Below are 22864 nucleotides of genomic sequence, written 5' to 3'. Positions count from 1 at the left end.
TACCGTATTTTTAAATACTCTATCAATCAAGAGATATTTTCCTGCATTCGTTTGTCTTTATTGTGCAACATTAAAATTTTAACGGTTACATTCGCATATATATGTTTTTAATAAAACGAAGATGTTACTGAAAATCATTAACTTCTAGATTAAAAACTGCTTATACGTGGTATACATTAGTATTTTTGTCGACTTTGGATTATTGAAAAACAAGCGCCAATTTGACCGTAAAATTTTTAATGTTAGATTAAACGAAGTATAACAATCTACGTAAAGAAATTTCGTATCCATTCGTTTCCCATAATTTTATTCGTCATACATAATAATGTTTGCCATAAAATATACCTCTACTATGCAGTTTTGCGGATATGAAAATTATGGAAAATTCCGTTATACGATAGAGAACGAGTAGACTCAATAAAATAGCCATTTTGTCATTGTAGGCACCCTAATTTGTACTTTTTTTAAATACTTATTTACTTATCGCGCTGATACAAAAATGCCGAAGGTGTTCGAACTGGTATCAGCCTGGACTCACCACTAACGGTACCGACTACCCAGTACTCTCTACCGTTTATGATCTTCCTTTTAGACTTCCCTGTCATTTTGTACCGAGAGTTGTTACCGAAGAGGGAATCGTAAGGCGGCGGTCGGCTGTCATCTTGTTTAAACCTTCGTGTACTTCTTGCTGTAATCTTACCAGGTTTAGTTTTGGTGTCACCACTCATGTTTTTCATCTTTACACGGACGTAGCGTCTAATCATCATCTAGAAAAGATACTAACGTCAGTTACTATTTCATGTAGGTAATAGGTAGGTTAGGTTACCTATCTTAACCGATTACAGCAGAATTTTTTCGTATTGTAACCGATTTTTGAAACTCAAAATTACCTTTTCAAAGTAATGGAAAATTGTTCGAAAGAAAATACAAGTAGAGTAAATAGTACAAAATTACTGTTCTGATCTCTCTCTCTCTTTCTCTCTGATCTGCTTGTCCACTGAAGCGGAACGAGGGGGTAATACGGAGCGGAGCAGAGTTGCGGAGGCGTGGAGTTAGATGCGGAGCGGAGTCGCGACTGTTTTTCCATTCGCGGAGCTACCCCTCTTCCACGCTCCGCTTGAAGAGGAGCGGATATTTTATCTCGTTCACCGCACCGCCGCCCCGCTACGCTCGAGTGGACACAGCCTTAATCTTGGCGATTTCGGAAATTTTGTGATCTCAGAATTTCAATTCAAATGCCAGATTTAATGGTCCTCGCGAGGGAAGCCGTTGGTAAGGGCTAGTGGTTACAAACCTCTCCAACAAATACTGCGATAGCTGCAGCTAATCCGGTGACCATGATCATATACGTCATTGTGAGATCGCTGTTCCGCAGCTTACGGTCCTTGGATTGCAAGTCCAAGGGGCATATCTTGGTGCTCGGTAAGTCACGGTGTTCTAGAAACTTCACTATGCCAGATTGTAGAAGGTACGTGAGGCTAGGGTGAAAGATCATCAAAAATGAGCTGAATACATATAAACAAATAAATAAATAGTAGTTACATATAAGAAGCCAGTAGAATCATATCATCATCATGTCAGTCAAAAGACGTCCACTGCTGGACATAGGCCTCCCCCAAGGCTCTCCACTCAGACCGATCTTATGCTTTCCGCATCCACCGCGATCCCGCGATCTTAACCAGGGCCCAATTGCATAATAAATGAATGACAAGCTAATAGTATTAGAGATTTTTATTGAAATTTACTAATACTTTTTGCTGTAATTTGTTACGCAATTGGGCCCAGATCGTCGCTCCATCTTGTTGGAGCCAGTAGAATAGTATACAATACAATACAATAACTCTTTATTGCACACCAATACAGTAAACAGTACAGAAACCACAAGTATATACATAGATTTTCACTACACTACTATCCTATTAATCTTGGCCAAAAATAATATCGTGCGAGATAATACGAGTAGGTATTTTAAAAGTCGTGTGTGCAACGTTCTAAGCTCTTTTTTGATGAGTTTCGCAGATATGAATGAAGGTAACTTGACACATAGCCACCTATGAAATGATCATACTTACGCAGGATCAAACAACGGCTTCAAGTAGCTGCCTTTTGGGAAAATAAAACCTCTTAATGTCTCCATAAAAGGATGCGGAGCCACGACGTAAGTACACCTTGCAATCAAAAGAATATCAGTAAGTACCTTCTACTTGACTTTTCATAAAGTATTTCCGCATTAACATGTTCTTTCAGCCTTAGCACGATCGACCGGATAGTCAACCCTGGGATAAACCCAGTAGCGGCGTTAGGGTATAGGGCGCGGTGGGGTAACCGCCCAGGGCACCGGACTTAAAAGGGCGCCAGGCGCTTCTCAGGGTATCCTCTCGCTCATTGAGCGAAGCCTACCTATACTTTCTAGAAAATTCCCAAAAATTGGGGGGAATTCTCGCCCAGGGCGGTGGAAGTGCTAAAACCGGCACTGGATAAACCAAAATAAAAGCCCAGTAGGTAGTTACCTATCTGCTTCTGCCACGTTGGCCCTCGTCTTCCGAAGGTAATCGTTGTACATGAGATGATCTATTGCGGTTTGCTCTTTCACAAGAACGGCTCCTCCCGCCACTAACGGCAAAAATTGACGATCTGTATTTACTGACGGAAATTGTGCTCGGCCATTGGCTACCATTTTACTCAGGTAGAAAAGATCTGAGTCCACCTAGAACATAAATTGCGTTTTTTGATCAGTTGATACGAAAGCAAGTATAGAAAGGAAATGGTGGTTTTGTGGTTGTTGCATTTGTTGTGGCACAGGGTACAGTCGAGGAAACTGAACCGCGTACCAGTACCGATAAATTTTGCTATGGGCAAATTGTCAACACGACATTTGTTGCATAATACACGCGCACACACCAGTAATTTTTAAGATAAATTTTGCTATGATTTTCGCAAATGTAGGTTGTCACACGACATTAGTTGCATGATGGTTTAGACTATAGTAAAAAAAAATTTTGGACTAATTTTTCACAGTGCTAGTTTCAGTGTAAACAATAAGGTTAACTGGTTCTAACACTTAAAAAGGTTATCTACCTACATTTCTGGGGTAAGCCACGGAAATCAAATTATTCGATTGTAGCACATACTTTATCAGTATTTGGATCGATTTCAAATGGTGGACCCTGGCTTCCAATATCGTCTCTGCCATTCGTTCTTATCATGTCAACAGGGCTACAGTCCTGCTTAATGTCGCAACGGTCTTTCCGAAATTTGTCTATCCAGCAATCTAGGTTAAAAAATTTAAACATACGTCTGTCACGGTATACTGCACAGTGCTGCCCTCTGGTGCAACCCAGCGATAGTTCTTCTTCAGTATGTCCTGTGGATTCTCAATGTCCAGGGTAAATTTTGACAGAGTGAGGAAGGCGGTCAAGTTAGCTGTGTAGAACGCAGACAGGAGTATGATGAAGAGCCACCAGGTTGTGAATAAAACACGGGTCGTGTCTGCCAAAAGTAAAAAATGTAGTGTAATTACTTATCATATAAGTAAACAGACGATTTCAAAGGGTATGTTGTTGCCTGCCACCGAACTGTAGACAAAATTCATCGCAATTAATTCCTTTCAGATATCAAGACCTCTGCAGTTAAAAAATACCAACCAATGGCATTTTAAATGGAAAACCCCTGGTGTTGCAGATGTTTATGGGCGGTGATGATCTCTTACCATCAGGAGACCCACTTGCTCGTTTGCCATCCAGTCGAATAAAAAAAAACGAAAAGAGAACGTGTAGCTGACCAACAGTTTGTATTATTCGATTGTAACTGAACATTAGATAGATAGGTTCGGGCTTCGACATAAACGATCATTTTTGGTTCCTCTAAAAGGTTTATATTAACAGTAGTTTTTTTTTCTACTTTATGCTACGTAATCAAGAAATAATTGAGAAAACTGAAAGCTTTAAAGACTACACGCATTTGCGTAGCGTGCGTACCTAGGTATATTTAGTTAACTAAGTAGGTAGGTAAACTGTGGTGGTCGTATCGTAGAATCAGTCACGTAGGTAGGTACGTAACGCTCATATCTCAGCAACTTCTCACCAAATCGCGTCCCAGTTAGGTATTAAAATAATCAACAAACCGTCTACCAAATTACACCACCGTAAATCATAATAAGATTACATAATTATAATTAACTCCTCAGAAAATTAAATATCGCGAAGAAACCCTTCTGGAGACGTATTCAACAGCGCAGGATGTTGGAGATTCATGTTGGGACCGGGGCAAAAGTGATTTGGGCACCCATGCTTATAAATACTGCATTATATGGTTGTGTGCCTCATTCGCCCCCACCCTAGATCCGGGTATCCGTCCCTGCCCCTGCTATTCAAATCAGTATAATGATGTGGTGGGCATAAGGTTGGATACAATGCCATTAATGTCTAATTTTGACAAAATCACGCGTCTTCGAGGATGGCACTTATAAGTACCTAAGAACTTAGCGTCCTATTACCGCGCTGTTTACTTTAAATCAGTAATGCGCTGTTTTTTGTGACTTGGGTGCCCATATTTTTACACATTCTTACATTGAAAATATAAGATTAATGCTGTCAAAAAACTGTTATTTACACTCATTCTTTACAAACATGACAGAATTATACTTTCGACACACAATCACCATGGAGTGTGACCGTGATAGATGGTGTCCATTAGCGATGCGTCGATATGATCGAATAATGCCGTGTGCCTGTCGTAATAAAATAGATTGTGTCGCGTTGATAACTTACCAACTATTACTGGGATTAAAATAAAGTTGGGGGATTGATTTTGAACTTGAACACTTAAATTTTTAAAAAAAGCTATGTTGCGCAAAACTTGATTCAAATTAAGCAAATGGCGGTTATGTATGTACGTAAATTTATTTTATTATGATTGCATATTCAGAATCTTTATGTAGGTACCTACTTAATATCATAAATGCGAAAATAAGTCTGTCTGTCTTTTACCTATCTTTTCAAGCTTAAAAAACCGCGGAACCGATTTAAATGAAAGATATGAAGATAGTTTGAGAACCTGGGCAGGACAATAGGATAGTTTCTGTCCCGGAAAATTGCGTTTTTTTATTCCACTGGATGGCAAACGAGCAAGGGGGTCTCCTGATGGTAAGAGATCACCACCGCCCATAACCATCTGCAACTGCAGGGGTATTGCAGATGCGTTGCTAACCTAGAGGCCTAAGATGGAATACCTGAAGTGCCAGTAATTTCACCGGCTGTCTTACTCTCCACGACGAAACAACCGTGCAAGCACTGCTGCTTCACGGCAGGATTAGCGAGCAAGATGGTGGTAGCAATCCGGGCGGACCTTGCACCTGCAAAATCCTGCGGGATAACAATAAATGATTTTTTGCAGACGGAGTGAAGTCCCTGGCAATTAATTAAAAACCTAACAAACTTCAGCTTAACCCGACAGCGTCGATCGAATTCGCTCCGCCTGCCTTGTCAATATCGCTCGCTGTATCCCGCGCCCAGATGGTACCATTTCGCTAAATTAGTAGATATAGTACCTATATTAAGATAGTACCTACCTATTAGCTATATTAGATAATTTTTGGAAATTACGTAAAAACCCACAATTTTAATTCAACCGCTAGACCGAATGGTTCAGGCTAATGAAACCGTAAAGGCTATAGTTATTGATATAAGTAGGCAAATACGAGTATGGGAAATCATGGCGACGGAAACTCTTCTAAAAGAAGCTACACAATCACTTCAAATAAAATACCTAGTTACAGCCACTTACTAGCTTCAGGAGCCAAAATGGTGCCTTGCTTTATGAAGGCTCCGTAGACAAACCAGAAGCTTGGCGAGAGCGGGATATGTTCCTCGTCGTCCTTCACTAGCTTGGATCGGATGTAGGTTAGAAAAGTGATGCAGGGTCCATAGGACAACACCGCTGCTAGGATCAAGTACCTGGGGATAACAATAAAGACATGGTATAAATGATAAATATTAATAGCAAATGCCACTGGAGTGGAGTGAAAACCGAAGAGTGAGAGTTTACAATCTTAGCCATGCTAGTCGTCACTGACGTTAAATACGTTAAAATGTGGGCAACACGATGGGAACCCAATTATTAGCACCCCTCCGTATCATAAATTCATAATACACGTAGTTGTAAACGAAGATTTGAATGTAAACCGAATACGTATCCACTGCCGATATCACAATTTGTTTATGTACCTACGAGTATACCTATCACTAAATTGTTGTTCGCGCCGGGTTTACATCGACTGGTCGAAAATTGTTAGTCATAATGTAATGTTTGACATAACTTATTTTCTCTGAAACCATTAATTTTTCAGCCAAAACAACCCTAACCTAACCTATAGATTTCCACAGGATGACCATTTAATAAATTATGAAAAATGTATGGGTTCAGACGGTTTTTTTATGACTAACTATAATTATCACAAACATTACATTATGACTTATAAAATTATGGCAGTCGAAAGGATCCCGTTCGGGGCTCACGCTAGTTGACTCCTCGAGCGGCTGCTCGAATTGCTCTACCCTCGACCTGGCTCCGCTAAGCCATCATTATAAGCAAGATCTTTCATCTTACTATAAGTACATTGCCCATCTGTAAGTAATTTGCAGTGGAGAATGAACAGATTTACGTTACGCTTGACATTCAACCCACCACACGTGAACTTCAAACGGTGCCAAGAGTCCGGAACCGGCAGCAGACTCCTTAGGCCTTTTCAGCATCATGTTCCACACGCCCTCGTCCAGTATCGACGAGAAGTCCACCATCCTCTGGTATTTATATAGAATGGGTACAAAGGCCACGGCCATATCCACTTTCTGTATGAAAAGTATAAACAAATTTATTTTTGGGAGGGGCTTCCCACATAAATTGTCGTCGGCGTCAGTGCAGGACCTTCTAAATGAAAAAAAAAAGTTTTTCTTACAGTAGACAATAAAAAGTAGATGGCGGGATACTTCATGTAAGTAATATAATAATTTTAACGAAAATTATGTTTTCACTTCACCAAAACATGCAGTTTGGTCCTGCACTGACGCTGACGATGTAAGTACTACCTAAGTAGGTAAAATAATGTTGAAAATGTAGTATGTAACTATTACTACTGATGTAAAGTTAAGAAGTAAGAACGACTACATGGCAATCATAGGTACCTACTACCTACAAAATGGTTATATACTAAGGTAACAACTAAACTAAACGTACCTACTCATCATCATCATCATCATGTCAGCCGAAAGACGTCCACTAAACTAAACGTACTAGGTAGAGGAATTAAATACTTACGGTACTATTTACTAATCCGATCAAAGACTGGTCTGGCTCTCTCCCACCTATTTCAAAATTATGCGACGGAGTGATCACATCGTAAGTAAAATTGAATTGTTGTTGTAGTATACCAAATATTTCGAAGGCGACACCGCGGCCTAGCAGGGTGTTGTTTTCGGTGGTCTCCACCCAGCTAAGGGGATAATTCTGGAACATAATACTTCTCTCAATAAAATAATACAGGTGATTCGGGAGACGTTAGCAGGACCAACCCTACCGGATTCAGTTAGTTACGGCTCCTATAAGTACTTATCGTAGGTACCAGTATTATCTATGTTATGGACCAAGTGATTAATAAGGGCCTGGGCATTATGAATAATGACAAAGAAGTACCTATTAATTTTTATCTAAACTTCATTATTTATCACATTGTCCGGTCATTATAAATATTGCTACGTGATCGTTGGGCAATTTGATTACAATTGATTTTTGGCCATCTAAAGTCTGATTCAATCAATCGGAAAGTTAGGTGCGACGACGAGCGTAGCGAGGAAAAGCATGTTAGGTTCAACTGCGACCAAAACATACCAGAATTGATTTCAACCATTATAGATAACTTACTTACTTTAAGGATTTTGATAGATATTTAATTATATACCTAGATAAATGCATTTATAAAATGAAGGAATTTTATGTCAAAAATATAAAAGATAATAATGAAGCTCATATTTTTATTACTCTGCCCAATAGGTGATAAAAATTATCAGAGAGCGGATTTGAAGTTGCGATTACAAGTTTAATATGGATAAGACTAGTGCGATTGGTTAGATAGATAGATAGATTTATTTGTTAGATGTCATGTTGTTTATTGGTCTTACAGTTATCGTATTACTTACTTACTTACTTACCGCAATGCAATCTTATAGATAATTAAATTCAATAAATGTTATTCCTGCAACAAACTTTAGGTATAAAATTCTTTTTTATTCTAATTAAGTAAAGGAGTTTTATACAGCTCAAACATAATAGATCATATTTATTACGCTTTTTGATAAAAATAAATACTTACTTACTTGTACCTACTAGTCTTATCCATATTAAACTTGTAATCGCTACTTCAAATCCGCTCTCTAGACATTATGTATAGTGCCCGGGCAATTTAATTATTTGAATGGTTTTAATCAAATTGCTATCTCATATCGCTTCTTTGCGACAAAATTGTGTCATCTGGTAATAGTGCAACTTTGGAGATAGCACAGTTTTCAAGAAGCGACATATCGCACCTTTGCGACAAAACGCGATTGCGATATTACCAGATGTCACAGTTTTATCGCAAAGGTGCGATATATATATTGGTCACCGATTTATCACTTGGTCCACAACATCACAATAAGTGAGATTAACGTTTTTTTTAATGTTGCATGTTCACTTTGCTTTACTTAAATATGATTGTGAACAATGCACAATTACTGAGGGTGTAGGGTTCGTCCTCTCACGTCTCCCGAATCATGCTGTACGAGTATGTATGTAATTATTAAACTATTGTTAGGTAAATGAAACATTTTGCTTAATTTATCACCCACTAGACTAGACCCTGGAAGTTACTACTCTGCCTTTTATAGTTTACCTGATGCTTATGTTAGGCTCGATTCAAAAGCTGGAAACACTTGAAATAATCTAATGGACATACGAATACTTATCTTTAACTTACATCGTAAGTTGCGACTTTCAAATGTTTTCCGTTAAGTTCGTTTTTGTTAACTGGACCCTCAACTTGACGTTCTGAAACAGATAAATAAAAAATCATTTTCTATTAAAAAAAACATTTTCTCAAACACTGATATGACATGAAATATTGACGTTGTGCTACATTACAGGCCGGGAAGCATCGCGCTGCAGGCGCTGCGGCTCGGCTGCCGGCGCGCGGTAGGTACCTAACTCTAGCGGCCTGCTGCAGGGCTACTACGAAACTCGAAACTTGAAGTTCGTATCGTTTCGTCCCTCTCGCTCTCGTATTAAATAGTATAAGTGTGAGAGGGACCGCATGACACGAACTTCGAGTTTCGTAGTAGCCCTGCTGCAAAGAGATTTCATACAACTTTCCCGGCAGCAGCCAGCACGACACGCGCGCACACAACGGCGACGAGACTAGCGTCCCGCCAGCTTGTTTTTTTTTTTTATTTCATGTCATGTTTGAGAAAAGCACTATACAAGCCTCGGCCGGAACGCCCCCTACTTCCCGACATGTACAGTAATCTACTATTGAGACCACTTACATTATGTATAAGTACCTACCACGGAAAATGGGCCAACATGAATTTGCAATGTAACCCAACAAAGAAGGAAAATTAAGTAAAAGCTTGTAATAGGTAGGTATGTAAGTAATGCACACACATTTCGTTAACAGTGCAGTGACACATAAAATATTTCGTTAAACTTACGTGTAGGTGTAGGAGGATTATCATAAACGACTTCGCAAAAAGTGGCATTGCAGAATGATGAAATAATAAGCTCCATCCCAGCCATGTTTTGTTCAATGCTAAGCTTTTGCTGGTGCTGGTGATACTACGGTTACACGTTACGAGAGTCCACTAAACCCGGGTCTAGTGGATACAAATATGGCTACTTTTGCCGATGTCTTGATTGCTTGAGTCACCTCACCGTGCCGAGTTACGGTGATCAAAGCAGCGCCAAGTTCATCGCTGCCTGAATACGCCGTGACCAGAATTGTAATGTTCCACTATCATATCACGATAATACCATGACTTGGGGCCAAAGTTGTACCAAATACCAAAGTTCTGCGCTGCTAAAGACCTTTAAATCGAGTCCTGTAGTGGTTGGAGTTCAAAATGTCGGACCATGTTAACCGGTAACTATACTCCAATTCAATAGAATATGACAATCCTGTAGACACTTCCAGCCTACTAATATAAACACCGGGCTGCCTAAGGCTTTGTGATGTGACTAATTCGATGATAATTGCAATATATTATAATCAAGTGTGCCACGACAGGGTGTCTTAAATATGTAGAAAATTGACAGATTCTATTGAATTGTACTTTACAAAAAAACTGAACTGACACGAAAATAATCGAAACAATTTTTATTAGGTAGTTCCAGGTGTAAAATAGTAGATTGTACAAGAGCATAAAACGAGCCGATTTACACGAGATGTTAGCCACCCGAGCCCGTACGGCGAGGGCGAATAGACACGTTTTACACTGCTTTTCACTTCGATTGCGAGGAAATGTAATAGCAAGTCTATTTATAACTAAAGTTACATTTATCATCAGAAAACTTGAGCAGGTATTTATTCTTTTGTTAATCAAAACAACAAAATGACAGATGAAGTGCGTCAAAGTTCGGGATCTTCATAATTTTTTATTCATTATTTGTTTTATTGACAAATGAAAAAATACGAATATGCGTCCATTATTTTCTGATAATCTACCTGACGAACTAACTAAATATAATTTTTGAGACACAGCCAATTGTTAATAGTTTGTTGCACAACGGAAAATATCGGTATCTTAAGGTATCCAACTTTTGAACTGCACCCGTTTTGTTCGACGTTGGGGACGCCTGCTTGGGCCTTCCGCTGCCGAGCGGGCGGCGCTTAAGGCGGCATGTCGCGGCTTAATGGGATGCGCTACCTTTGACCACGATTACGATGACAGTCACGCCATGAACGACGATGAGCCTAATGTTGATACGACTGAATTTTATTTGATGTTTTATTTTTCTGTTCTTTGGTAACAAGATTTTGTAGTAATAAGAGCATCAAATGAAGAAAGAATCGCTTGCGCAATCTTGTTATGACCTAGCCACTTTTAACTTTGTCTTCGGCCTATATGGCCTATTCATGTCTCACTGCTGGACTCTGTTCTTCTGCTCAGACCTCTTTTCAAAGTCAAAGTAGGGTTCAAGCTGCGTCCACGCTATCCCAATGTGGATTGGAACCTTGATACTCACACCATTAAATTTAACTTACTTAACTTATTGTGAAATTACTGACACTTGAGGTATCCCATCTTAGGCCTCTAGGTTGGCAACGCATCTGTTATCCCCCTGGTGTTGCAGGTGTTTATGGGCGGTGGTGTTCTCTTATCATCAGGAGACCCACTTGCTCGTTTGCCATCCAGTTGAATAAAAAAAAAACCGCCTCGCAGTTTGTGCAGGTTTCTTCACGATGTTTTTATTCTCCGTAAAGCTCATGATACATTTTAAATATTACTTCGCACATGACTTCTGAAAAACTTAGAGGTGGGAGGCTAGGTTTGAGTCCACGAACCTCATCTTGAGAGGCCATAGACTGAAACCACAAGGCCTACCACTTGACTGCTGGCTGATATGTTATTAGTTCACTTATCTCACTGCTCTAATCCAAATCATTCCTTTACATCCTCAAAAAATACTGTATTATGATCTCTACAAAATTACTGAACCGATTTGTACACCCGATATTATCTTAAAAATGACAACCAGCATAATTGATGACACACCAATATTTCAATATTCATATTATTCTATATTAATATTATTCTAGCCAATAGGTATTAAAGCAGAATTTTCGATGACCCACTTATTTGTCATATCCACTCTAACCCACCCTTAGGTAAACGAGCAAAATCATCAACGTTGACATAATTATGTGCCTACATCGTCAATATTCTAATAATGAGTGATGGCATGACTTGTCACTCCACGTAACAAACAGTAAATAAAAATTGTTGGGTAAGTTAAATATTACTTATAAAAGGGTTTTGTGGTGTTTCTTATCTAAGCCAAATAGAAATTGGTCGTTTTGTTAGGTTAAATAAAAGTGGTCAGGAGTGATTGGAAGTAGGTACACGAACAATCGAACAGCTGGGAATGGACTAGTGTTGCTTCTATTGTGAAAAAAACTTAAAAAAAAACATGAAAAAAAAACACGTGTTTTATTCTGGAGCATGTTTTTTTTTCAAGAGTACAAAATTTAAAATTAAAAAGGCAGTTTCCGTAAATTATTAATACTTAACAGTCAATATTAGAGTTTTTTATTTATTTATAAATCTACCATGCCGTTTTGGTTAAATAGTTCCAAGTTTACATGAATATATTGACAACATTCAAACTGCGCACGGGATATCCCCGTTCGGTCTATGTTTAGAACTTTAGAGGATAAGTGTCGCTAGGTGGTCGCTAGTGTGATAAGGCCCTAAGGCCAGTTATTGATGATTTACCTTACTCTAATTAATTAGGCCGCCTATTGCTTACCTAAGAAAATCTCTATGTATAGGTATACTTTTTCTGTACTGCTTACTGTGTTGGTGTGCAATAAAGAGTTATTGTATATTGTATTGTATTGTATTAAACGCAATTTATGCTGATTCTTTGACGTTTTTTACGCGCCGACAAGCACCGCACTGGGCCCGCGTGGGAACTACTGCCCAAGCCCTCTCATTCTGAGAAGAGGCCTGTGCCTAGCAGTGGGACGTAGGTATATAGGCTGGGATGATGATGAGATGATGACGCGCCGACAAAGTACCGACGTCCGACACGTCTTCCAAACCGATACCGAGCGCACAGAAAGCATTCAAGAGCGGCACCGACAATAAGGTTTCTTTCTTACTAAACTTTAAGGGATGTTTTATTAACTCATGATTTAAAAACTTGTGCCTCTGTCAAATTAGAATTTAGACCCTGATTATTAATATAGAGTAAAAAAAGAAAAATGTTTTTTTTTCGACATTTTACTTTAAACTCGAACAAGGTCCCTTTTCCCAGTCCCAGATAACGCCACAAATTTTTGTTTAATTTATTCATGAGTACTTAATTTGATTTGTTATTTTTGTAAAATGAACGAAATTAGAAAACATAACTCAATTAAACAATTAATTTCCTAATGATTTTATTTCTGAAAAAAAAAACAGAAAAACAAGGCTACTAAGTTTTTTTTCATGTTTTTTTCAACATTGTGAAAAAAAAACAGTCTTTTTTTTTCATGTTACATCACTAGAATGAACTAGTAACCAGCAGCAGGGAAGTTGAACTCCAAAACTTTTGTGGATTTTCGCGTATTTCGCCGGGAGCACAACCTCTCCTAAGAGTTCCGAACAACATATTATCAAAAATGCAGCTGTAGGTACTCTACCTACATCTCGTTTTGCGTTTTCAAGATTTGACTGGCTTATTAAGTAGTGTGATGTAAAAAACGTGTAAGGTGATTTAATTTTCGTCATCTATAATAAATAATATTAAAAAAATATATATCTTACTGTTTTTATCGTTATAATTATCTTGAGTTTCAATTGAGTTTGTGCTCCTTTTTTAACCGACTTCAAAAAGGCGGAGGTTCTGTTTCAATGTTTTTTTTATTTCCCCTATACTCCACACTGCTCCACACAGCTAAGAATAATAATTAAGTCCGCAAACAAATATTTTTTGTCGCGGACGAATGCATCAAAGCTGCCATTCTTTTCTATGATTATCGTTCCTCCACTATAAATAAATATCACAAATAAATATCACTGGACAACTCACACCAATTGACCTAGTCCCAAAGTAAGCTTAGGAAAGCTTGTGTTATGGGTACTAAGCAACGGATAAATATAATTATATAGATAGATAGAGATACATACTTACATACATATTAAAGACCCGAGAACAAATATTCGTATTTTTCATACAAATATCTGCCCCGACACGGGAATCGAACCCGGGACCTCAAGCTTCGTAGTCAGGTTCTCTAACCACTAGGCCATCTGGTCGTCAAATATAATTAACTAAACTAACTATAACCTGTTTTATTTCATTTTATAGAATATTTTTATCGAGTAACGGACAAATAGTGGGATAATTATACTAGACACCGGAAAAATTATCCTCTGAGGTCACTCAAAATTAAATATTTTTTCTCGCGGGTAATTGCATCAATGCCGCCAACTACAGGCAAAAAATCTGACAAATGCTCTTTTCAAGCTATTGCATGTATTGGTTTAAACTTGATTTCTTCATGAACTGGGAATGATACAAACGTATTCTTAAACAGACTCCCCCATTTTTATGTGTTGCTAGTTAGTGAATTAATTTTACCCTTGTCAACGCTTTCTAACAACACAAAAAAAAAGTTTTGATCAGCCGCAGCCTGAGCCTGTAGGGCTACTACGAAACTTGTATCGTACCGTCCTGCCGAGCCGACGCTTATATTTTTTAATCCGAGAGTGAGAGGGACGGTACTATACGATACGAACTTCGATTTTCAAATTTCGCAGTAGTCCTAGAGCCCTACTGGCCTTATATTACAAAATTCGATTTTCAAACTTCGTATGGTGCCGTCCCGCTCTTACCAATAGGAGTATAAGAGGGATCACACGATATTAATATCGAATACCAGAGTAGACCCCCAGACAAAAATCTTTATGAATGTGGGTAGGGTACATTTGCAAGAAGGGGCTTTAATTAATTTATGAAATTAAATTACTATAGACTTTTATTTACAAACTAGGTATAAACCACGAAGAAAAGATACTATTATTTAAATGGTAACATCAAAATGTCACCTTGACTTGACATAACTGAATGACACTGTCTGACAGTGACTTCTATTTAAAAAAAAATGAGGGTTAAGTTAAACATATTAGTAATCTGTGGTTAAACAGTTAAACGCACTAATCACAGACTACTTATAACCTAAATAAAATAAAACACTATTTGTTTACTTCCTTTAAAATGCGGGAAAACTTCTTATCAAACTGTGAGAAAAGTTTCTTACAAAGAATAGTATCAGAGGGCCATGTAAGTTTGTTTGTACTAATAAATATCTACTTCCAAATAGGTTTTGTGTCCATGAAAATATTGCAGTCTTGAGCTATCCTCATTATTTTACAGCGACTAGATGGAAGAAATTATGATGAAAGTAGGAAGTTGGATATCGCATTTGGATCCGAATATGGCAGTTGCATGGTATCACTGGGGGAAACAAAGTAAGTTCTGCCAAAGAAATTATTCTGTCCACAATCATATATTTTTCAATTAATGTTTATTTTCAATTAGTTGAAATTGACGAATAAGCTTAGGTATATATGGAAACTGTTTGCTGTTTGTAGAGTTTTAGCTCAAGTTTCTTGCGAGGTAGTGCAGCCCAAACTAACACGACCAAATGAAGGTGTTTTATACATAAATGTGGAGCTAAGTCCAATGGCTGGGCCACAGTTCGAAGCTAATCGCCAGACTGACCTCACTGTATATTTGAACAGACTGCTTGAAAAATGTTACAAGGACTCTAAATGTATTGACTTGGAAACCCTTTGTATTGTTGCAGAAGAAAAGGTTAGTAGCTAACAATAGGAAAAAACTTAAATTTAATACAATGTAGAAAATTTAAAGTGCATTGAGATTTATTTAGTTTTAGCTAATCATATCTATAATGTCAGCAATTTCTGAATATTTTTTTTGTATGGAGTTTGAAACTGGTTGTAGTTCACAAGAACTTAAGTCAGAGAAAGTACATGATTACTTGTCCAAGAAAAATGAAGTGTTCCTTTAATAAATAAAATAAATAAGCCCTTTCCTGTATAATAATACCATGTTACTATCAAATTACAGGTATGGTCATTACGAGTTGACCTCAAAGTGCTAAACCATGCAGGAAACCTTATAGAATGTGCCAGTATAGCAGCCTTGTGCTCTCTCGCTCACTTCAAGAGACCTGATGTTACTCGCAATGGTGACACCATCACAATACACACTATGGCAGAAAAAGACCCTATTCCTACAGTCTTGTATCACTACCCAATATGCTTGACTTTTGCAATATTCAGTAATGAGTAAGTATTTCAAGTAATTAACATTTACAGCAGTTAAATAAATAAGAGAATCCGTGTGCAGGTTTGGTGCTCTGTGCAGGGTTTCCGGTGGTATCATTTGGTGGACATGCTAAGTCTCTCCTGGCTCGAGTTTTTAATAATTTACATCTCATAGTTGTAAATAAACATATATAATCTAATGTATAAAATTCTCAGGTCAAAAATGTTTGTGACCAAATTCCTTCGAAACGGCTTGACTGATTTTTATAAAAAAAAATGTTATATTCGGTAGGTCTGAGAATAGGATGTAAACTATTTTTCATACTTCTACAACAGGGCAACAGCTAGTAATAAATAAATATCAAGAGACATTCTTGACACCAATTGAGCTAGTTTCAAAGTAAGTAAAGCTTAAGTTATGGATACTTGGCAACAAATAAACATACTTAAATATATATTAAACACCCAAGACTCGAGAACAAACATACCAATGAACTAAAAGAACTTCCTTGCTCACCCGCAACCTTATGATAGTTAATTTATTTATTTATTTATTTATTGAGAAACAAACAGTCATATATAAACATCTACTGAGACGAACAGACTATATAGTTTCCTTAATGTTAGCCATATTGCACGCTAAACCAACCTGTGTTGCTGCGAATTGATTGATGTAATGACCAAGTGGGTATTTAGTAGGTATTAGCATTGCAGCATTACACTCAATACAATGCACTTAATTGAATAACAAATTGGATTTACTCTGATCCATAAAGCTAGCATAATGGTCCGACTACGAGAAATAGAAAAAAGATCTTACGACACTGGCGTTCTCGTCGAGCTAACATGAAAGAGGCCACACAGAATACCGCGCGGGAAAAAAGCGTGGCGTGGTATTCTGTGTGGTCTCTTTCACGTTAGCTCGAACATTAATTAATGTGAAGGAAATGACCCATAACACAAATTTTGCTTGCTTTAGGACTAGGTCAATTGGTGTCAGTCAAGTTTCCCATGATATTTATTTATTTATTTACATTATACTTTCTCTTATAGCATAATGATATCAGACCCGAGTTTCATCGAAGAATCAGTATGCACCAGCAGCACAGAGGAAGGCATCAACACAGGAGGCGGCTTACTGGTCATCGGCATGAACCAATACAAGGAGCTGTGCTTGTTGGATTTGACTGGAGCTGCTATCTACAACTCCAACTTAGTTCACAAGGCCATAACGAGTGCTGCTACTAGGTGTAAAGAGATTGTTGACATGGTCAAAAAGTGTATTGTCAGCGATGATACTTTGAGGTAAGTTTTGAGTCGTTTCACTTTAACCTATTTAACTTGAATAATTGCCATGATTTATCAATACCGCCTGAATTTTGCAATCACTCCTAATTAAAAAAGCATGTTTGGGAAATACCTAATGCAATTATGTAAACTTAACGTTAATTTATTAATGAATCAATTAATAACATTACCTTTGCCTTCGCAATGCCTTTTGATCAAAAATATTCGAAAATAATGGAAAAAACTAAGCAAGTGCAGGTTTGACTCGCAACTGAGGGTTCCATGCGAACTTATAAGCAAAGTTCGACGAAAATTACGTTATTATCATTGCAAATGTAAATCCGTGATTTTCGGACAAAGTTCGCTTTTGCCTATTGAGGCGTTCCTAAAAGTTATCGCACAGACTATACATATTATTTTTTTAATGGTCTCAGGGTGTCTAATGATGGAGCAGCTAGGCAGTTATCACTAAAACCTGTTTTATAGTTTATTAAATTATTTTTTACTTTTATATTTCAGGCAAAAACGCGTAAAGATTAACTTTTCCGATCTAATAACAAGCGAGCACATACTGTCCCTGTCTAGAAAAGATGTTAGCATACGCCTGAAGCAATACAACGTTGACGAGTTGCCAGCCAAGGAAGAAGATATGGAAGAGGACATAGAGCCAGAACCCAGTAAATATGATGGTAGGTATCATCAAGCAATAATTTATTATTATTTTAACCTTTAGTAGAAATCTTAAGTGTTGGAGTTTAAGGCACTTCAGATGGCCATGACCTAAAGAACCAAAGAAACCATATGAACGTCGCGCACTTGGCTGCGACGGCCAACAGATGGCCGCTTCTTTAGTTAATCTGAGCATTACGGTCACAGGTCGTGGTTGTGGCCGTCTAGTGCATGAGGTGCCAAAATTACCATGTATAAATTGTCACACAAATCTGGGATTGAAATAGTAGATTACTGTAGAGGCCGGCAACCCCGCGTTCCGGCCGAGGCTTACAAGCCCCCCAGCCCTATACATAGTGCTTTTCTCAAACATGACATGAAATAAAATAAAAAAAACAAGAAATGAAGCTGGCGGGACGCTAGTCTCGTCGCCGTGTTGTGTGGCTGGTGGCGCGGCGGCTGCAGGCGGTGGTGATGGCGGCAGGCGCGCGCCGTGCCGCAGTGAGCGTTGAAACAAAAGACGGTCGCATTGCCGGCCGAGGGCGGGAAATTTGTATGAAATGTCTTAGCAGGTCGCTAGTCACCGCGCGCAGGCAGCCGAGCCGGAGCGCCTGCAGCGCGATACTTCCCGGCCTATTACTTGTAGCACAACGTCAATATTTCATGTCATGTTCTCAACCTTGCAGGCCGCTGGCCGGCAATGCGACTGTCTTTTGTTTCAACGCGCGCTCTGCGACACGCACGCGGCCCACACCCAGCACCACCGCCCTTGTCCGCGGCGCCAGCAGCCAGCGCGACACGCGCGCACACAACAGGGCGACCAGACTAGCGTCCCGCCAGCTTCATTTCTTGTTTTTTTTTTTTTTTATTTCATGTAATGTTTGAGAAAAGCATTATACAAGCCTCGGCCGGAACATGGGGTTGCCGGCCTCTACAGTAATAGTACATTATATGAACATGACATGAAATAAAATAAAAAAAAAACAAGAAATCAAGCATGGCGTGCACGCGTTTCGCGCTGGCTGCTGGCGCGGCGGCTGCGGAGCAGGTGCTTTTGGCGTAGGCCGAGCCCGAGAGCGCGCGTTGAAACAAAAGACGGTCGCATTGCCGGCCAGCGGCCTGCAAAGTTGTATGAAATCTATCTCTTTGCAGGCCGCTAGAGTGACCGCGGGCAGGTAGGCGAGCCGCAGCGCCTGCAGCGCAAAACTTTGTCGGCCTATTATTTGTAACACAACGTGAATATTTCATGTCATGTTTAAGGAAAACATATTTCTCTTTTCAGTTGTGTCATCGGTACCACAAACTGCGGAAGTTATATCAAAGAAGAGTGGATCCAGTTGGGTGGAGATTTCATCAGAATCAGAAGAAGACTGTACCATAGTGGATTAATAGCCATATTTGTTACATAAAATGTAATAAAATTCCATTTTACAATTTACTGTTATTATCTCTTAACAGTATTATATTAGCATTGCATTTCCCTCATAAATTAACAATCATACATAACATTTTGACACTGAAAGGATTACATACACAATATAATACAATAATAATTATTGTCTAATTACACTAATTGGAAATAAATTACTTGATAATGAAGTTCATTTCAATCCTAACATGCTTATAGACTAAGCATTCATACAGTGCTCAGAACATACATCCTGTAATATCAGGTATCATTTGAAAACAACTTCATACAACTCTCAAGGGCTTTTTAAGACTAGAGTTTTGCGATTGTTATGTCAGTCAAAAAAGTTGATTATCTATCATTACCACAAAAATTAGCTAAGTCCCACGCAAGTCACTAAATACACCTATTTCTATGGAGTAGTAATAAATGGGCATATTTAGCGACAAAAGAAAAATGAATGACAATACAAGATCAAGATTGTATTCATCCCCTTATTCTTAGCCACTTGTTTCAGTACATACATTTTTCTTTATCAATCATTTCGATATTTTCTGTTGCCAGACAAAGACAAGACATATACATTTTGTTAACAGGTTTGAAGCTATTGACAGATAATGGGGTTTGTAATTTTAGGGTAATATCAGAATAATGAGATTTGAGAATTTCACAACACCCCAAGTTACTACCTAGATTTGTGCATTTATGCATTTTATTGTGATCAATAGCAATTGTTCATATTAATTTTTGTAACAAAAGAGAAGAAATGGTTTTTAGTTAAATAATTATAAAACATTTTTGATTAAAATTAAAACAATTTAATACATTACAGTTTTCTTGTTGAATAAATATTTCAAATAAATCCAACCAATGTGAGTGGGACAATATTTTAAATTAAGAAATGAGATTAAAAAACTACTAGGAATCAAATTATGTAACAATCTCTAAATCCCTGGGCATTGACACTTGTTTGACGTGTTGTTAATTTTTCTTTTAGATAAGTAGCCCATGTCAATATTCAGCACATTTATGAAGTCTTATGTCATCATTCATTATCCTCTAAGACAATATTGTCAAAACTGAAAAGATGAAGCTCAGATATAATATTTTATGAAAATTAATGACAGCTCTGATGCTGTGTCTAGTTCAATCAAAGGTGTATTTGTCTTTCCATTGTGGTAGGATAGTCATGTCATGTCATGTCAGTCAAATCACTATATTATCCACTCCTGATGGCAAAACATTAGTACAGAGAGGCCCTTAAAATGTCACATAAAATTTAGTATGACGGAATAAACTTCATTATTACTTTCTCAATCTCATTTTTTTACCAATACATTGTCCTGATACAAGTTAGTATCACAGACTGATAATTTAAGAAGAGAAATAGTGTTACTTAATTCTAAAGCTAAGTTTAACACTCAAGTGTTCTAAAAAGTACAGTTACACCACAGTCTATACAGAGTCAGAGTTAATTCCGTTTTTCTGGTCCAACTTATTGCCGTTTGTCTTCACCATGTAAATAAAATACGTCATAATCTCTTTCTCATTTACTGGCAAGGATTTGAAGTGTTTTTGTATAGCCTGAAACAGAACACAATAAATTAATTTGCTAGTACAGTCAGCAACAAAAATATGGATACAGCCAAAGTGCCAAAAATATGTAAACAGGACTTTATTGCCTGAACATTAAGGTTGTGTACACATATCTTTGGCACTTTGGCTGTATCTATATTTTTGTTGCTGACTGTATATACCTTTGACACATTCACTACCAATAGCACTATGCTCATAAACATTTTGAGTTTCTTGGCGGATACTTCTTAACAAAGGTTTTTCCAAACCAGTGTTAGATTTCTTTTTGACATTCATAAATGCTTGTTATAGCCTAAATTGAATTAAAATACTTTGACTGAATCAGCATTTTTCTATTTCTTACCAAAAACTCCCTAAGTATTAAATGTGTTAAAGTGGTTTTTCCAACATCAACATTATTCATAAAGATTTCAGCTTATGCCTTAATCTGTTAAGGGTCATTTTAGACACTAGTAAGTAAATGAATAACTTACATCAGCTAATTGAGCTTTGTTGAAGCCTGGCCGTGTTGGCACTTTGTAATGCCTCTTGTACCGTCTCAGGGTATTTACTTGCAATGAGAACCAGTCCACTTCTGGTGAATCCATCTCTGCTTCGTTGCTATCGTCTTCAGAGTCCTTGGGCCTCCGTTGTTTTGTCCGTGCGCACTGTATCATGTTTTTGTGATAGTCACAAATATATGTGTGCCTAGCCTGTAAACAAAGTTGTATATGTATTTGTTTTATTTATTGTGGTTAAATTGGTTTTGCAGCAGGGATCATAAAAAAATGATGATGTAATCAGTTTTGTAGCAACAATGAGACAATAATTAAGCTTATGCTATTATTATTATTCATATTCTCTCTCATTCAGCCTCTAAATTTAGAAAGGGTTTTGTGTTTTTCTATGCACCTTTCTCCTGGTACCTGCTCACTAATGTGCAAAAAAAATTTAAGAGGTTTTTCTGTGATAAATGGAGCTTATTAAAAAAGTACCATGAAGGTCCTAGGTAGATTATTTAAAAGTATGAAAGTTGTCACTGCCTTACCTGAGGGTCGATATTCAACTTGAGCCTCCGCTGCGTCACCGTCTTTTGGATACGCTTGCTGTACGCGGCGTTGCCTGCCGAGCGCCTACACCGCTCACTATCATCCACAAGGCAACATATTTGATCGGAATTTCCTCGAGAATCTTCTTCTCCTGTACTAAACCCGTTGTTCATTTGATACTCGCGTTGAATCATATATAACGAATAAACTTCACGATTATTTCAGACGTCGCACTGGCGCTTAACGACGAATCGACGTATTCACAAAGACTCGCGATTGAGGTTATGATTTGCAACAACACAAATCATTTTTACGATGAAGACCAGCAGATTCATCACAAGGCGCGGCAGAGTAATCAGTTTTTATCCTTGGATCACCATCTGGACGGGGAAATTTCTCAATAACAGCGCATATGCACAAAGGTTCATCACTTCTATTCACAAGAAATCCCGGATATTTCTCAATGACCACTACGTATAACTGTTTCTTTCACTAAGGGCTCGATAATTATTGTAAACGATATGATTTTTATACACCAGTATCTTTAATAATATAATAAAGAAAAGTGAAATTATTCACCGACGACTTTTTAGCTTATAGCCATTCGTTCGCGTCAATCGTTCCACAACTGTCAACACACAAAGTACCGAGCGAGGTAGCTAGCTTACAGATCACACTAACACCAGCGCTCACCGACAACAAGAACGTAAATGAAATTAGTTCCTTCTTTCTTTCGTCCCCGGCTCGTGTAATAAGCGCTTGGTGGAAAACAGATCGTTCGTATTGTGCGTGAA

The 22864-nt window shown here is 38.0% G+C and overlaps 3 protein-coding genes across 11 annotated transcripts; 1 reads left to right on the top strand and 2 right to left on the bottom strand.

The window, feature by feature from the left end:
- Positions 1-7: 7 nt before the first annotated feature.
- Positions 8-10950, bottom strand: Ir76b (Ionotropic receptor 76b). Of its 9 annotated transcripts, none has more exons than XM_074110802.1 (11): positions 10748-10950; positions 9738-10169; positions 9008-9078; positions 7315-7503; positions 6685-6848; positions 5785-5954; positions 3296-3489; positions 2511-2707; positions 2073-2168; positions 1295-1478; positions 8-767 (listed from the first exon to the last, which is right to left on the bottom strand). In XM_074110802.1, the coding sequence occupies exons 2-11, from the start codon at positions 9820-9822 to the stop codon at positions 477-479; spliced, it is 1641 nt and encodes a 546-aa protein (XP_073966903.1). In that variant the 5' UTR covers positions 9823-10169; positions 10748-10950; the 3' UTR covers positions 8-476. The 9 variants fall into 9 exon arrangements, with proteins under 9 accessions (XP_073966903.1, XP_073966916.1, XP_073966922.1 ...); XM_074110815.1 differs by having other exon boundaries at positions 9738-10124; XM_074110821.1 differs by having other exon boundaries at positions 9738-10110.
- Positions 10951-14894: 3944 nt separating this feature from the next.
- On the top strand, positions 14895-19476 carry Rrp45 (exosome complex component Rrp45). The gene is made up of 7 exons (XM_074110790.1): positions 14895-15072; positions 15166-15260; positions 15384-15606; positions 15883-16103; positions 17136-17387; positions 17889-18058; positions 19321-19476. The coding sequence occupies exons 1-7, from the start codon at positions 15007-15009 to the stop codon at positions 19425-19427; spliced, it is 1134 nt and encodes a 377-aa protein (XP_073966891.1). The 5' UTR covers positions 14895-15006; the 3' UTR covers positions 19428-19476.
- A 362-nt stretch (positions 19477-19838) lies between these two features.
- Positions 19839-22847, bottom strand: Sap30 (SIN3-associated polypeptide 30). Its single transcript, XM_074110795.1, has 3 exons — positions 22070-22847; positions 21516-21734; positions 19839-21030 (listed from the first exon to the last, which is right to left on the bottom strand). Exons 1-3 carry the CDS (start codon positions 22262-22264, stop codon positions 20902-20904), a joined length of 543 nt encoding a protein of 180 aa, XP_073966896.1. The 5' UTR covers positions 22265-22847; the 3' UTR covers positions 19839-20901.
- Between the last annotated feature and the right edge of the window lie 17 nt (positions 22848-22864).

The sequence above is a fragment of the Choristoneura fumiferana genome, chromosome 2 (assembly GCF_025370935.1).
Source record: "Choristoneura fumiferana chromosome 2, NRCan_CFum_1, whole genome shotgun sequence".
NCBI classification, from domain to species: Eukaryota; Metazoa; Arthropoda; class Insecta; order Lepidoptera; family Tortricidae; genus Choristoneura; species Choristoneura fumiferana.
The sequence above is the reverse complement of the archived record's forward strand: the minus strand, read 5'-3'. Positions and strand labels throughout refer to the sequence as shown.